Source organism: Pongo pygmaeus, chromosome 12 (genome assembly GCF_028885625.2).
Source record: "Pongo pygmaeus isolate AG05252 chromosome 12, NHGRI_mPonPyg2-v2.0_pri, whole genome shotgun sequence".
NCBI classification, from domain to species: Eukaryota; Metazoa; Chordata; class Mammalia; order Primates; family Hominidae; genus Pongo; species Pongo pygmaeus.
This window is the reverse complement of record NC_072385.2, coordinates 123253559-123268362: the sequence shown is the minus strand read 5'-3', so window position 1 is coordinate 123268362 and position 14804 is coordinate 123253559. Positions and strand designations below refer to the sequence as shown.

Here is a 14804-nt window from a genome sequence, read left to right as displayed (position 1 = left end):
TGCCCCGGGAACCCCGGGGTCCCTGGCTCGCATCTCCTCGCCAGCTCAGGCGCCTTCTGGGAAAATGAATCCTTGCATTCTTCTGTTCTCTAATATGGCTTTTGAGGTCTTAAATTTGAGGAGCCGGAATCATGCCTTCCTCCTAATCTGCAGGGCCTCTTTGGAGCTGCCCCCGCCAGCAGTGAAGGGTGCTTGTCGGCCAGGGCGCCTCTCCCCGGGCGCCTGGCTGGAGGTGGCTGGAGCTGGGACGGGCAGGGCCCTGGCTGGGGTGGTGGTTGGCAGCTCAGCTCTCCTCCCTTGGCTGCCCTTGCTGAACCCACCCCTGACCTTTGTGGGCAGTTGCAGTGTCAGGCGGGAGCTCTGAGCTCTTGCTCCAAGACTCTGAGCTCCCAGGAGGACCTGCCACACCAGCATCAGTGGCTGCTGCTGTGGCCACGTGAGGTGGGGCTGTGAGGGGAGGTGGCTGCTGTGGATGATGCCAGGACCCTAGGGGCAGAGCCTCTGGGAAGGTGGGCTCCCTGGCTGTGCAGTGTCAGGCAGAAGCCCCTGGCTGCCTGCTGAAAGCCCTGAGGTCAGGGGCTGCCCAGCTCCCCGCGCTGCGGTCTGTGGTGGCCCCGTGCATGCACTGGGTGGCTGGCCCGCTGGGCTTCCCCGGCACCAGGTGCCTTGGACCTCGAGGTCCTGAACCTGACCCAGGGCTGGTCTGACCGACTCTCTGCTTCTGGCTCCTGGGCACTTCTTCTCAGCTCAGGGTGTGCTCTGTCAAAACCTAAGTCCTTTCTTGGCTCTGTGTCAGGCAGGGTGGTCAGCAGGGGTCACCTGGCTCTTCTGTCCTTGCAGGGCCCCCTGCTGCGCTGGCTCAAGGTGAACTTCAGCGAAGCCTTCATTGCCTGGATCCACATCAAGGCCCTGAGAGTGTTTGTGGAGTCCGTGCTCAGGTGCATGGCAGCGATGTCCTGGCTGGGGCTGTCCTGAGGATGAGCAGGGTCTGGGGGAGCTATCGGGGCGCCCCAGCTCCTGCCTTCTCTCCATCCTCCACCCGTTTCCTTTCTGTGACTGTGGCTGTTGGCAACACGCTCAATTCCGAGTCAAGTACACCCTCCCCTCAGCCCTGCGTCCCCTGCGGTCTGCTCCCTCCGTTCCTGCTACACTTGGGGCAAGTGTCACTTGGGTTCTCCCCAGCTGCCCTACCTGCATGCCCTTGTGGACCCTCTGGCTGGCTACTGTCCCCACCCTCGTGAAGCCTGCAGGGCCCGAGTGGCTCCTGGAAGGCGTTCTCGGGCTGCTTCCGTCCTCAGCCTGGAAGCCCCACCCCTCAAGGCAGTCCAGAGAGAAAACCAAAACCACACCACCACCAACAAAGCTTATTTTGCCTTTTTTTTTTTTTTTTTTTTTTTATTTGAGATGGAGTTTCACCCTTGTCGCCCAGGCTAGAGTGCAATGGCGTGTTCCTGGCTCACCGAAACCTCCACCTCTTGGGTTCAAGAGATTCTCCTGTCTCAGCCTCCCTAGAAGCTGGGATGACAGGCGCCCGCTACCACGCCCGGCTAATTTTTTTATATTTTTAGTAGAGGAGGGGTTTTGCCATGTTGGCCAGGATGGTCTGGAGCTCCTCCTAACCTCAGATGATCTGCCCACCTTGGCCTCCCAAATGTTGGGATTACAGGCATGAGCCACCATGCCTGGCCTTTGCGTAATTAAAAAAAATAATAAAATAAAAAAAAAAATAGGCCCTTGTCATGGACTGTCGAGACCAGCCTGGCCAACATGGTGAAACCCCACCTCTACTAAAAATACAAAAATTAGCCGGGTGTGGTGGCGTGGGCCTGTAGTACTGGCTACTTGGGAGGCTGAGGCTGAGGTGGGAGGATCACTTGAGCCTGGGAGCCTGGAGGTTGCAGTCAGCCGAGATCGCGCCACTGCACTCGAGCCTGGGTGACAAGAGAAACTCCAGCTATTAAAAAAAAACAAAAAAAACCCCAAAACTTCACTGTGGGAAACCTGGCAATTCTAGGTAAGCAGAGTGAATAAAAATGTCCTGTAATTTTAACACCAGGAGAGAACACTGCCAGCGTCCCAGCAGGTGCCCTTTTAGGTGTAGGGTTTGTTGGTTTTCTATGAATAGATATGTAACTCTTACAGATTTTTATGAAAGTGGAATCAGAGGAAATGCCTTTGAAGGCTGCTTTTCTGCCGTGTGGCTGCGTCCCGCGTCACGGAGCGCTGCGCACTGCCTGCTGCTCTGACTCGCAGCCTCCTGGGCTCCTCCAGCCCCTGGGACCCTCTGTGTGACCTTCCAGACCCCTTCCCCGCCTGCACTGAGGAGCTCCTCATCCCTCCCTGCCGTCCCCCTGGCTGATGTCCCCTACTTTCCCTCGTTTTCCTGCCCATGTTCCCTGGTCTCCAGGTCCCGCCATCCGCCTGCCGTAGGCTTTACCTGGATAGCTGTCTCATCTCCCCTCCCGCACCCCTTCCTCTGCTTCCCTGTTTCTGCCAGTGGCCTCCTCATCCTTCCCCTCATCAGACCCCAAACTTCAGAGTCAGTTTAGACACCCGACAGGCCCAGTCCACTCTGCCTTTGCACTCTCTCTTTCACGGGTCTGGCCCCACCAGCCTGGCTCTTGCCATAAGCCTCCTCTCTGTTCTTGGCCTCCAATTCACCTTCCATGGGGCTGTCAGTGTGTGGTCTGCCCAGATACAGATCTGACCTTGGTTCCTGGTTCTTCTGCCCTATGCATGCACCACACCCACACCTGTACCCATGCGCACCTGTGCACGCCCATCTCAAAAGCCTGTACTGACAGGGATGGCAGCATTGGGTTGGTGTACCCAGCTCCTGGGAGTGTTCTAGCCATCTCTAGTATACGTGGCCCCAGATCAACCCTGCCCGGCTCAGAAGTCGGTTGCTCTCAGGCCTAACACAGTGAAGCCTGTCCATGCCTTCCAGGATGCGCATCTGCCCAAGAAAGAGGTTGAGACCAATGGGCCAGCCGCTCCTGGGGTCCTTTTTTTTTTTTTGAGATGGACTCTTGCTGTCGCCCAGGCTGGAGTGCAGTGGCACAATCTCGGCTCACTGCGACCTCCACCTCCCAGGTTCAAGCAATTCTCTTGCCTCAGCCTCCCCGAGTAGCCGGGATTATAGGCGTGCACCACCACGCCCGGCTAATTTTTGTAATTTTAGTAGCGATGGGGTTTCACCACGTTGGCCAGGCTGGTCTTGAACTCCTGACCTCAGGTGATCCAGCCTGCCTTGGCCCCCCAAAGTGCTGGGATTACAGGTGTCAGCCACCGCGCCTGGCATGGGGTCTTGGTCTTGTTCTGGGCAGAATGGAGAAGGCATGATTAGCAGGACGGGCGCCACAGACACAGGACACGGCCGGAAGAGCTCAGAGGCTGAGGAGAGGTTAAGGGCTGGAGCATATGTCCCTTAAGGACCTAGGGTGCCTACCACCCACCACAGCGAGCACAACAGAGGCAGGCCTCTCCCTCAAGCCAGGCTGCTGGGGGAGGAGCACTTTAAGCTTTAAGGACGTGTCCTAGATGAAAAACAACCTCCAGCGCAACTTGGTAATGACTGTGGTGGAATTAGCCCGGTGTGGTGGTGGCAGGTGCCTGTAATCCCAGCTACTCAGGAGGCTGAGGCAGGAGAATCGGTTGAACCCAGGAGGTGGAGGCTGCAGTGAGCCGAGATCACGCCACTACACTCCAGCCTAGGTGACAGAGCGAGATTCTGTCCAAAAAAAAAAAAAAAAAAAAAAAGTAAAACCTTAGTAATATTAATAGGGCCTGCTCCCAGGACTTATTTTTATGGCAGAGCCCAGTCTGAACAAAGAGTACTAGGTGAGTGAAAGGGCGTGTAAAAGTGGATTTCACACCAAGGCTTGGGGATCCCGAGGGAACATAGGTGCTAACTACTGAACATCCAATCCTTTGCTCCCTGAGAGTGTAAAAATACTTCAACAATCACAAAATGTTTACCATTTACAGCACTTCCTATATTTTGTGTGGACTACCACCACAGGAATAGCTCATCCCAACAACTGGTTTTAAACGTGCTCAGGCATACAACTAGGTATGTTAAAAATGTTTTCTATCTACCCAAAAACTCAGCGAAAATAGTAACGATCTTGATAAACCAGATTTTTGCCTCTCCTTTAGTGGAGAAAAACGGCCTAGCTGGGTTTCAGACAAACGCCTTGGAGTCCGAATGTTCGGTCCAACTACCTGCGTTCAACTTGAGCACGCACCGTGGAATGGTCACTCGTGGCCAGAGGGATGACCTCTTTTGCTCTATAGTTGAAAACTAGCTATCAGAAGGGGGTTAGCAAATTCCAGAGTTTTTTCTATCCAGAGAGATCACCGCTGACCCTAGGCATTTTGCTCGAGTTTGACTTTATGAAGCTGTGTTGGCTGAAGCTTTTCATCCTCGGAATGTACTGTTTCTCGGCAGGTTCCTTCTATCCGTGTTTGCATTTGGAGTAGTGAACTGACACATTTTGTCTATCTGAAAAGGTATGGACTACCAGTGAACTTCCAGGCAGTGCTCCTGCAGCCGCATAAGAAGTCATCCACCAAGCGTTTAAGAGAGGTTCTAAACTCTGTCTTCCGACATCTGGATGAAGTAGCCGCTACAAGTATACTGGATGTAGGTATCCAGAAACAGCAGTATTTCTACAGTAAGCTCAGCATCTTACTGTAGAATGGGAGATACTTTCAAAAAACTGGTATCTGCCTGTAATCCCAACACTTTGGCAGGCAGGCGGATCACTTGAGGTCAAGGGTTTGAGACCAGCCTAGCCAACATGGTAAGACCCTGTCTCTACTAAAAAAAAATTGGGCTGGGCACAGTGGCTCACGCCTGTAATCCCAGCACTTCGGGAGGCCGAGGCGGGTGGATCACGAAGTCAAGAGATCGAGACCAACCTGGCTAACATGGTGAAACCCTGTCTCTACTAAAAATACAAAAATTAGCTGGGTGTGGTGGTGTGTGTCTGTAGTCTCAGCTACTCGGGAGGTTGAGGCAGGAGAATCACTTGAACCTGGGAGGCAGAGGTTGCAGTGAGCTGAGATTACGCCACTGCACTCCAGCCTGGCGACAGAGCAAGACTGTCTCAAAAAAAAAAAAAAAATTAGCCAGGAGTGGTGGTGCATGCCTGTAATCCCAGCTACTTCGGAGTCTGAGGCAGGAAAATTGCTTGAACCCGGGAGGCAGAGGTTGCAGTGAGCTGAGTCCAGGCTGGGTGACAGAGACTGTCTCAAAAACAAAACAAAGCAAAACTATTTGTCAGCCTGTTATGAAAATCTACATGTCATACACATTAAAGCACAGCAAGGAAAGGGTTGGAGGGGGTGGGCCACAGCTACGCAAGGCAGAATGTACGCTCAGTGCCTGGCGAGCTTCCTCAAAAATAAAAGGGTAAGACAGGAAACTAGTTTAGGCACTTAGAGCATTACCATGTCTTCTTTTGTAGGCATCTGTGGAGATCCCGGGACTGCAACTCAATAACCAAGACTATTTTCCTTATGTCTACTTCCATATTGACCTTAGTCTTCTTGACTAGAGAGGCCAGCTGGCACCTGTCTCATGTTCGTGCAGATTATTACAGACACCTCTTTCCTTTAGCCAGAGAATGGTTCAAATGTTTTACAGAACTAAGATCTTTTTCAGAGAAATTGCTCACAAAAGTTAGTGACAGTTGTATTTATTTTTTTAAGTTACAATAAAATGCTCTCAAGTCTTTTGAATGTTCTAACAAATTCAAAACTTCATTTTCTGAATGTTTTACATAAATACGAACTACCTGTTCGCATTGGTAACCTACTGCTGTATTTCATGTCTTAATGGCTATTTTGAGGTTCGTAACAACATAGAAAGCCTTGAACTGTATAACCAGCTAGATTCCTTAATAATTAGTCACTAGAGACAGCCCAAAGACAAATATTGGGCAGGAAATCAGTTATCAATCACTGAGCCCGGTTTCCATGTAAAATCTCTGTTGCGGTGGGCATAGATGGCACCATCTGAAGCAAAGAGGTCTTGTTTTTTGTTTAAAAAAGTTTATGGGGAGGAAAGACATCTGTGTATCACTTCAAAATATTGATTTACTGCTAAACATCACTCTGAACTTATGATGTGGATACTAATTTCATACATTTATTGGCATTGTCCAAAATATTTTATTCATTAATGGAAAAAGCCATTAATATTCAAATGAAGGAATCACATTAAAAAAAGCCCATACATAAGAAACAGCCTCCAAGAACATTCAAGCAGCAGTCAAAGAGAGAAAAATGTTTCGACAGCCAAGTTTTCTTCAAAATATTATGTGACAGAATACGACTCAATTCACCGGCTATAACAATTCATAGAATTTTTCAATGTTTTCTTGAGATGCAAAAGTTCACTGTTGCAGTGTTTTCAAATGACCAATCAAGTACTACTTCTTGGTTAAAAGGCCACTGGTAGAGTCATCTGATTGTAGAGAATGTCCCTTCACTGCTGGAAAAATCCGCTGGCTCCCAAGAAAAGAAAATGGTCTAAAGCCTCTGTTGTGGCTCTCACAACTCATCTTTCCCTAAGTCATCAAGCTCCACATCACTGAGGTCAATGTCATCCTCCACAGGAAGCTGGGAGACAGAAAGCCACTGTTAGATCTGCAGAAGGACACCCTGGAAGGTCAACATCTTATTTTACAGAAGAGCAACTCTCTAGAGCTACTCCTGCTTACAATCCAGGTTCTCCTCAGTCTGACTCCTCCCCTGACCTTTGTACCTATGATTATACGGATGGAAAAGCTAAGAACTCAGGTGAAACATTTCAACATCACATCACTCACCATTTTAACACTGGAAGCCACTGAACATGTCCTTTTGAGGAGGTTGGGACACAACAGTACAGAAATAAGTGCTACTTTCAAAGCTATCATTTTCTATTTTTCTAAGATAAAGTAAATGAATTCCAGGTTAAATGTTCACTTTAAGGTAATAATCAGGAAAGCAACCTTACTACTGAAATGTATCTTGGCTGTCTGTCAAGAGTATCAAATGCCATGCAGCACTTAAACTTCTGATAAGGAAGATGAAGGGTCTTCAGAGAAGAACCTCTTAAAAGGCCCACGGGTGCACCAGGGCTGAGGTCTGGTGGAAAGGACTTGACTCCAGGTGCAGAGATGCACAGGCTCAAGAGAGTAAACCAGGACTGCTGCCCGCACAGCCTCCCTCCCGGGCACTCACCTCGCCATCCCTGCCGTCCCAAGGCTCTCTCTCAACGATGGTAGGGAAAGCCCCGCCTCCTACAGGTGCCGTGGAGCCACGCCCAAAAGAGAGCTCCCTTAGGGAAAAATGACCAAAACACACACACACATTTACAATGGACTGCTGGTGCAGAAAAATAAACAATTTTAAAAATAACAGTCTGCCTACTTTGTTTATGCAGAGGCATTTCTTCTCTCTTGCTGCAGTACATTCCTCAGAAACACCTTGAGAACATTATCTTTTTAATCATGGACAACATTACAACCAGATTCAACATTCCCAACTAAGCCCCCTGCATCAGATAAAGTCAGCTGCTATCAGTAAGTTTTTAAAAATAGCAGAGCATTTGCTGAAATACAAATGAAATACAAAAATAATTATCAAAGTTGATCTAGAACATGGGCTGCCTGCGAGCTTTCTAAGACTGCTGTGAACCTGTACAGAGGGAGCATACCAGAAGTGAGGCGACTAGTTCCAGCGGGCTGGCAGAAAGCAGGGTGCATATGTGCATAAACATCAGTACTTGAAACATACCAGACCTGGTGTAATCTGGCTGTTGGGAAACCAGAGCTAGAAATACTGTGGGCACAAATATTTAGAGTTCACCAAACAACTCACAGAATAATGGAGGTAGACTAACAATCTATGGCACCAATGGGCTAGAATAAGCAAACCTATTATTAGGAAAAAAAATTACATGAGATATATTTATATTCACATTCTGACTTCATGATTTAATAAATACTACTCTATGACAATCACAAACTTAAGCAGTCCACAAACTTCTTCTTCTTTGAGACCAAATCATGCTCTTTTGCCCAGGCTGGAGTGCAGTGGTGTGATCTCAGCTCACTGCAACCTCCACCTCCTGGTTGTGCCTCAGCCTCCCGAGTAGCTAGGACTGCAGGCCTATGACACCACACCTGGCTTATTTTTTGTATTTTTAGTAGACATAAGGTCTCACCGTGGTGGCCAGCCTGGTCTCGAACTCCTGGCCTCAAGTGATCTGCCTGCCTCAGACTCCCAAAGTGTTGGAATTACAGGCGTGAGCCACTGCACCCGGCCCCACAAACTTAATGAAAACACCCCCTTGGCCAGGCGTGGTGGCTCACACCTGTAATCCCAGCATTTTGGGAGGCTGAGGTGGGTGGATCACCTGAGGTCAGGAGTTCGAGAACCACCTGGCCAACCTGGTGAAAACCTATCTCTACTAAAAATACAAAAATTAGCTGGGCGTGGTGGCAGGCGCCTGTAATCCCAGCTACTTGGGAGGCTCAGGCAGGAGAATCACTTGAACCCAGGAGGTGGAGGCTGCAGTGAGCCGAGATCATGCCAGCCCGGACGACAGAGCAAGACTCTGTCTCAGGGGCGGGGGGGGGAAAAGAAAACACCCATTAACCATATTAACCAACTACAACAAGTGAGAGCTGGGAGGGAAGGAGCCACAGTCTGCCCCCAGGCAGAGGCTGAAGCAGCTGATCTCACAGGGCTTCCCCCATGCCTCCCACTTCACTACTCAAGGCAGAGCTGTGACTGAGGCGCCTGACTATGGAGCCCCTACTCTCCACACAGCACACACACACACAAGTCTCCACACAGCACACAAACTTCTACATCAAGTAGGAAGATTGGCAGCAAGAGCACTGCAGGCTTTCATGTGCTATTCTTCCTATTCATTATTCATCACAAGCCTCTCAACTGCCTTTTGTGTGCTGAACATCTCTTATACAGCAGCTAAGAAATGAACGCGGAAGAAAGCAAGAATGGGAAACAAAACCTCTTTAGGTCAATGCCCTGTATTGCCTAAAAGATGATTAGGTGAGCTGAATAGCAGAGGCAGGGTAGACAGCTCTGTATATTGGTTTTAGAGTTTTAGAACCTATCATGTTGTTTGCACACTGTTGGAGTAACTTAAGTACACCCATTTTCAAATAAATAACTACATTCCAAAGCCAAGGGCCCAGAAATGGAAACCACATTTACCCAAGGTCAAGATTACAATGCATATAAGGGTGAGGATGGACAGACAGGGCTGCCTCTAGCCCATATGAGACCTTTATAAGCATTAGAAAGAGCCCAAGGCCAGATGCACAGAATGGCACACAGGGCGGCCCGACGGCAGCAATGCTTTCTCCTCATCCAGCAAGCAGAGTATTCCATAGAAAAAATGAACAGGGAGACAATTTAAAAACTCTTAATTTATAAACATTTAATTCTCTGGAATTAGTTTGCATTTTAAATTCCATTTATTACCTGGCTTATATATACCTAGTTCCAAATACAAACCTACAACAGAACCAAACAAACAGAAAAAACAACAAACAACCTAAGAAAACAAATTACCTGAGAAATTCGTTGATGCCTTGCTCACTGAAGGAGCCTTTTAGCAGAGCAAATTTCATCTTGCGTGCATTGATGGCGGCCATGGCGGGGTACCCAAACCCTCCAATCCCCAACGCGGTCTCAAGCTCAGACTGGGCTCCAGCTTCTGTCCACAGCCACCTAGAAAACCAGACTGGTTTTTAGGGCAAATAAGTCTTTTAAATTGCTTACGATCTAACTAGAAGATCTTAGAGAACAAAAGATCACGCTTCAGATATTTTGTAGAATGAGAAATGAATAAAAAACAAAAGATGAGTTTCTATATGGATTTTCCCTTTTTACCTGAAATCCCACCAGTATCATTTGGGTTATTAAGCATGTTCTTGCGTTCTGTAGGCATCTAATAAACATTTGCTGGACTAACGGAGGAGGAGCAAGGTCATCGAGAGAGGGACAACAGGGGGCGCTAGGTACCTGGGGAAAGCAATGGATACTGAGGACAAGAAGCAAAAAGATAAATAGGAAGGAGGCTGGGCACGGTGGCTCACGCCTGTGATCCCAGCACTTTGGGAGGCCAAGATGGTGGATCACCTGAGGTCAGGAGTTCGAGACCAGTCTGACCAATATGGTGAAACCCCATCTCTACTAAAATCACAAAAATTAGCCGGGCATGGTGGTGTGCGCCTGTAGTCCCAGCTATGCGGGAGGCTGAGGAGGAAGGATCTCTTGAACCCGGGAGGCGGAGGTTGCAGTGAGCCGAGATTGCGCCACTACACTCCACCCTGGGCAAGAGAGTGAGACTCTGTCTCAAAAAAAATAAAATAGGAGAGAGAGACACTGTTTTGAAAATGTGCCTAGATCCAGTCCTTACTCAGAAGAGGAGAAGGAAACAATTCTATTTCCCCTTTGTCCCCCAGCCTTCAAGTTCATAGCAGAATTCAGGTGCACTACTCCTTATGTGTCTGCCTGCTAACCCGGCACCCCAATCACCATTTAAAACATGATTCCTAGGAGAAAAATGCATGCTGTGCTGGCAGCCCTTCATTCCTTCTTTTCCTCCCATGATCAAGTTTTCACATCCTGAATAAAAACATATAGCAGAGCAGGCCGGGTGCAGTGGCTTACACCTGTAATCCCAGGACTTTGGGAGGTGGAGGCGGGTGGATCACTTGAGGTCAGGAGTTTTGAGACCAGCCTAGACAACATGGTGAAACCCCGACTCTACTAAAAATACAAAAATTAGCTGGGTGTGGTGGCAGGCGCCTACAATCCCAGCTACTTGGGAGGCTGAGGCAGGAGGAAAAAAAAAAAAACATATAGCAGAGCAAACATAAAACACAGCTTACAAAAACACGGGGGAACCACTCTCAAGAAAGCCTATAATCACCTGTTCAGATGACACTGAGACAGTAAGCTCAGTAACTTACCCCCACATTTTCTTTTTGTATTTGTCTGCCAACTTCAGAAGAACTTCCAGATAAGAATTTCTGCCTGCAGCTCCTGATTTAAACAGACAAAGTTTTTTAAAGGTAAAGATAAAGGAGTCCATAAAATTAATCCATTTAGGAAGTATTCTCAGAGTATCTAGCATAGAACGGCTAAGGGAAATCATTTCTGTCTGTCTTACCAGTATCAAGGATATGGGGCAGCACAGACACAACACAGAGCTGGTGCTCCTCACACGTCCTCTTGGCAATGTCCTCACTGATAATCTGTGGGACCCAGAAGACAAGGGACGATCAGGAGGCTGCATGATACAACACCCAAAGGTAAGCTGGCAAACAAGACCTTCGCACTGTCACTTTTATTGAAAACATCTCTCCCACGACTACTTCCTTGTATGGAAACACCCGGAGGCATGTTCTCTACGAGGAGATTTTTCTGCTACTGATTCTTAAGCCTGTGGAAGCTGTGGTGGTGGTGGGGGGGATTAGCACACATACACACGTCTCTGAAATCACAATGCCTGGACACAGCCTGGCTCTGCCACTTACCTGTTTAAATAGATTATACTCACATGTATTATATGTCTTATACGTTTATACACACTTGAGGCTCTGTGCCTCAATTTCCCCATATATAAAATGAAGATAAAAACAGTATCTACCTCTCAGTGTTCATGTGAGAATGAAAAAAAAAAAAAAAAAAAACTATATAAAGACACCAGAACAGTGCCTGTTACATGATTAGGTACTCGATAAATGTGCTATTACTTTGAGAATGATAAGCAAGAGTGATTGAATACACTCTATCTTTAAGAAGCTCGTATTTCTGTTCAGTGTAATTATTCTAATGCTAAAAATTATGAAAAGCAATTTATCAGACTTTTTTTTCCATTTCAAAGTATAAAAACCACTTTAAAAAGAGTATCTTTAAGGGCATAACGCGAACAGTGTGTCACACTGCTTTAACATTCCTCACTATCAGCTAAAAAAGCTTTCCGGACTACAAGCAGTTGAAGTGGTTTTACCTCAAGCAGCTCAGGAGGTGGGGCGTTATCAGAAAACAAATCAAGGGCCCGAGACACTATGTCGGATCTTGTCCGCCCACCATCATAATCCACAGGAGACTCGCCTTTCTGAAATATCTTGATTGTAGGAAATCCTCTAATCTATTAAAAAAAGGTCAGAGGATAAAATCCAATTAACACTTAATGCAAAATAACACAATCTTTACAGTTTCTAAAACCACCTTACAGGTAATTTTTTTTTTTTTTTTTTTTTTTGAAGCAGTCTCACTCTTGCCCAGGCTGGAGAGCACAGGTGCAATCTCAGTTCACTGCAACCTCTGCCTCTTGGGTTCAAGCGATTCTCCTACCTCAGCCTCCCGAGTAGCTGGGACTACAGGCACGCACCACCACACCCGGCTAATATTTGTGTTTTTAATAGAGACGGGGTTTCACCATGTTGGCCAGGCTGGTTTTGAACTCCTGGCCTCAAGCGATCTGCCCAACTCGGCCTCCCAAAGTGTTGGGATTACAGGCGTGAGCCACCACCCCGGCCTCATGGGTAATTTAATGTAACAAAACTGTTCCCCAGACTGCATGGATTTCAAAGGAATGACTCACAGAGGTCAATTATCAATCAGGGAGTTTTAACAGTCTGTGAAGTTTAGCCCAATCATATTGAAGCCCTGGTATATAATTAACACAAAGTATCTGCTCTAGAACAAATGGACCAACTCACAACAGCCATATGAGCAACTTGAATAAGTCTGGGCAAGCTGAAACCTCACATTAAGTATACAGTAGAAGCAGTGTGACATTAGGGGGAAAAAGTTGACGGTCCTCAGTTTTAGATTTGTTAGTTATGACAATAAAGTGACTTTATCTCTTCACTTACAAAATGGTTTAAGCATCTCCTTTACTACCTCATAGGGAGGCCTGGAGTATTGGAAGAAGTAACGAAACACCATGTATTTCACAATGAAATGAGCCTTATAAGTATACTCACCCCATATCGGGAGGCTAGAACTTGATTGACTGTAGCATCCACAGCTGCCAGTTTCACTTTTCCTTTCGTCTGCTCTTTTACTTCTGAAGCTGCGGCAGCCCACTCTGGCTCTAGGCTATAGAAAAATATTCGTTTTGTTTCTTTGAGACACGGTCTCTCTCTGTTGCCCAGGCTGGAGTGCAGTGGTGCAATCATGGCTCCCTGCAGCCTCAACCTCCTGGGCTCAGGTGATCTTCTCATTTCAGCCTCCAACATAGCTGGGACTACAGGTGTGTGCCACCACCCACTATTAATTTCTGTATTTTTAGTAGAGATAGGGTTTCCCCATGTTGCCCAGGCTGGTCTCAAACTCCTGGCCTCAAGTGATCCACCTCACCAGGCCAAATAGTTGCATTTTAACTTGCAGCCCAAACACCTTTCTTTTTTTTTCTTTTTTTTTTTAAGACAGAGTCTCCTTCTATTATCCAGGATGGAGTGCAGTGGTGTGAGCTTGGCTCACTGCAGCCTCTGCCTCCCACAATCAAGAGATCCTTGCACCTCAACTTCCCAAGTAGCTGGGACTACAGGCACACGCCACCACACTCAGCCAATTTTTTTGTATTTTTAGTAGACATGGGACTTTGCTATGTTGCCCAGGCTGGTCTCAAACTCCTGACCTCGAGTGATCTGCCTGCCTCGGCCTCCCAGAGAGCTAGGATTACAGGTGTGAGCCACCACGCCCAGCCTATACTTTTTAACTGATCTGTGCATTTCTGCCCAATCCCCAGTTATGTCACACCTAGGAAACATTTTGTGTGTGGCTTTACTAAAGATGCACGCTACCCTTCACGCGAGCTCCCCATTCCACCACTGCCCCTAAATCCGGACATGAGCAGTCCCTTGTTAATGTCTGGCAAGAGGAGAGTGGAAGCTCTTGGCAGTAATGTCAATGTTTAATATTCACTTAGAGTCAGAGTTTTGCTGGAAGAGATCTTAGTGGTCATCTATTATCTAGTTCAGCTCTTTCAAAATAAGCTAACGAACGTACTGAAAACACTGTGAATGAACAGGCTACTTAGTAGAAGGCACTTACTTTTTGCAGTGTCCACACCAAGGAGCATAGAACTCAACCATCCAAACATCTTCACTGTCCAGAACATTCTTATCAAAGCTGTCGTCCGTCAGCTCAATCACATCCTTCTTACTCCAACTATCACTTCTGCCCTGTCATTTATGACATGAAACCTCAAACAACAATTTGGCCAAGAACAACACTTTTCCTGTTTTAAATAATAACACTGCTTCTACATCTTAACACAGTTTTAGGGTTTTCCTTTAGTGAATAAAATAGTGAAAACGGTTGTATTCAAATTGGGTACATTCCTCAGCATTATAATTTTTGCTTGGCAAATAGTCTTTCACTTTCAGATAATTATCAATACATTCAGTACAACACACAACCTGTACCTGAATTCCGTCACCAGCTATTTTTAGAAACCTCAGCATGGCTCAAAAAACCACCTTAACAACACTGTTCTAATTCAGACTCAAGTACAGCTGCTGCTTCATCACAGGATGTTATGTTACATCTTTCATAGACAAAGTCCCTACCAGTCAACAAAGCTAAAAATAACACTTAATCCTTTTCTTTTTTCGAAGAATGTTCTTCAGTACTAAATCTAAGAAGCAGTCAGCATTGCTTTCTGTTGCCAGGCAGGGTGCAGGGGGTCAGGCAACTATGCTCATTAAATGTCTAAGTTTAAAATGAAAGGCAAGAGCATGAAATCTTTGGGTAAG

General features: G+C 47.0%; 2 protein-coding genes across 5 annotated transcripts in view; one reads left to right on the top strand and one right to left on the bottom strand.

Annotated features, from left to right (window-relative positions):
• The window catches only part of ATP6V1C2 (ATPase H+ transporting V1 subunit C2), a 62063-nt gene extending 55570 nt beyond the window's left edge, over positions 1-6493 (top strand). For 3 of the 4 annotated variants that reach the window (XM_054476304.2, XM_054476302.2, XM_054476301.2), the window contains 3 exons: positions 841-938; positions 4513-4645; positions 5472-6493. In XM_054476304.2, the coding sequence (XP_054332279.1) occupies positions 841-938; positions 4513-4645; positions 5472-5561 (321 nt within the window). In that variant the 3' untranslated portion in view covers positions 5562-6493. The remainder of the gene's footprint in view (positions 1-840; positions 939-4512; positions 4646-5471) is intronic. The other variant, XM_054476303.2, reaches the window with a different exon arrangement.
• The window catches only part of PDIA6 (protein disulfide isomerase family A member 6), a 28020-nt gene continuing 18902 nt past the window's right edge, over positions 5687-14804 (bottom strand). The window contains exons 6-13 of the mRNA XM_054476305.2: positions 14101-14231; positions 13029-13143; positions 12047-12187; positions 11204-11288; positions 11004-11076; positions 9598-9756; positions 7234-7330; positions 5687-6627 (exon numbers count right to left, since the gene is read on the bottom strand). Of these exons, the coding sequence (XP_054332280.1) occupies positions 6559-6627; positions 7234-7330; positions 9598-9756; positions 11004-11076; positions 11204-11288; positions 12047-12187; positions 13029-13143; positions 14101-14231 (870 nt within the window). The 3' untranslated portion in view covers positions 5687-6558. The remainder of the gene's footprint in view (positions 6628-7233; positions 7331-9597; positions 9757-11003; positions 11077-11203; positions 11289-12046; positions 12188-13028; positions 13144-14100; positions 14232-14804) is intronic.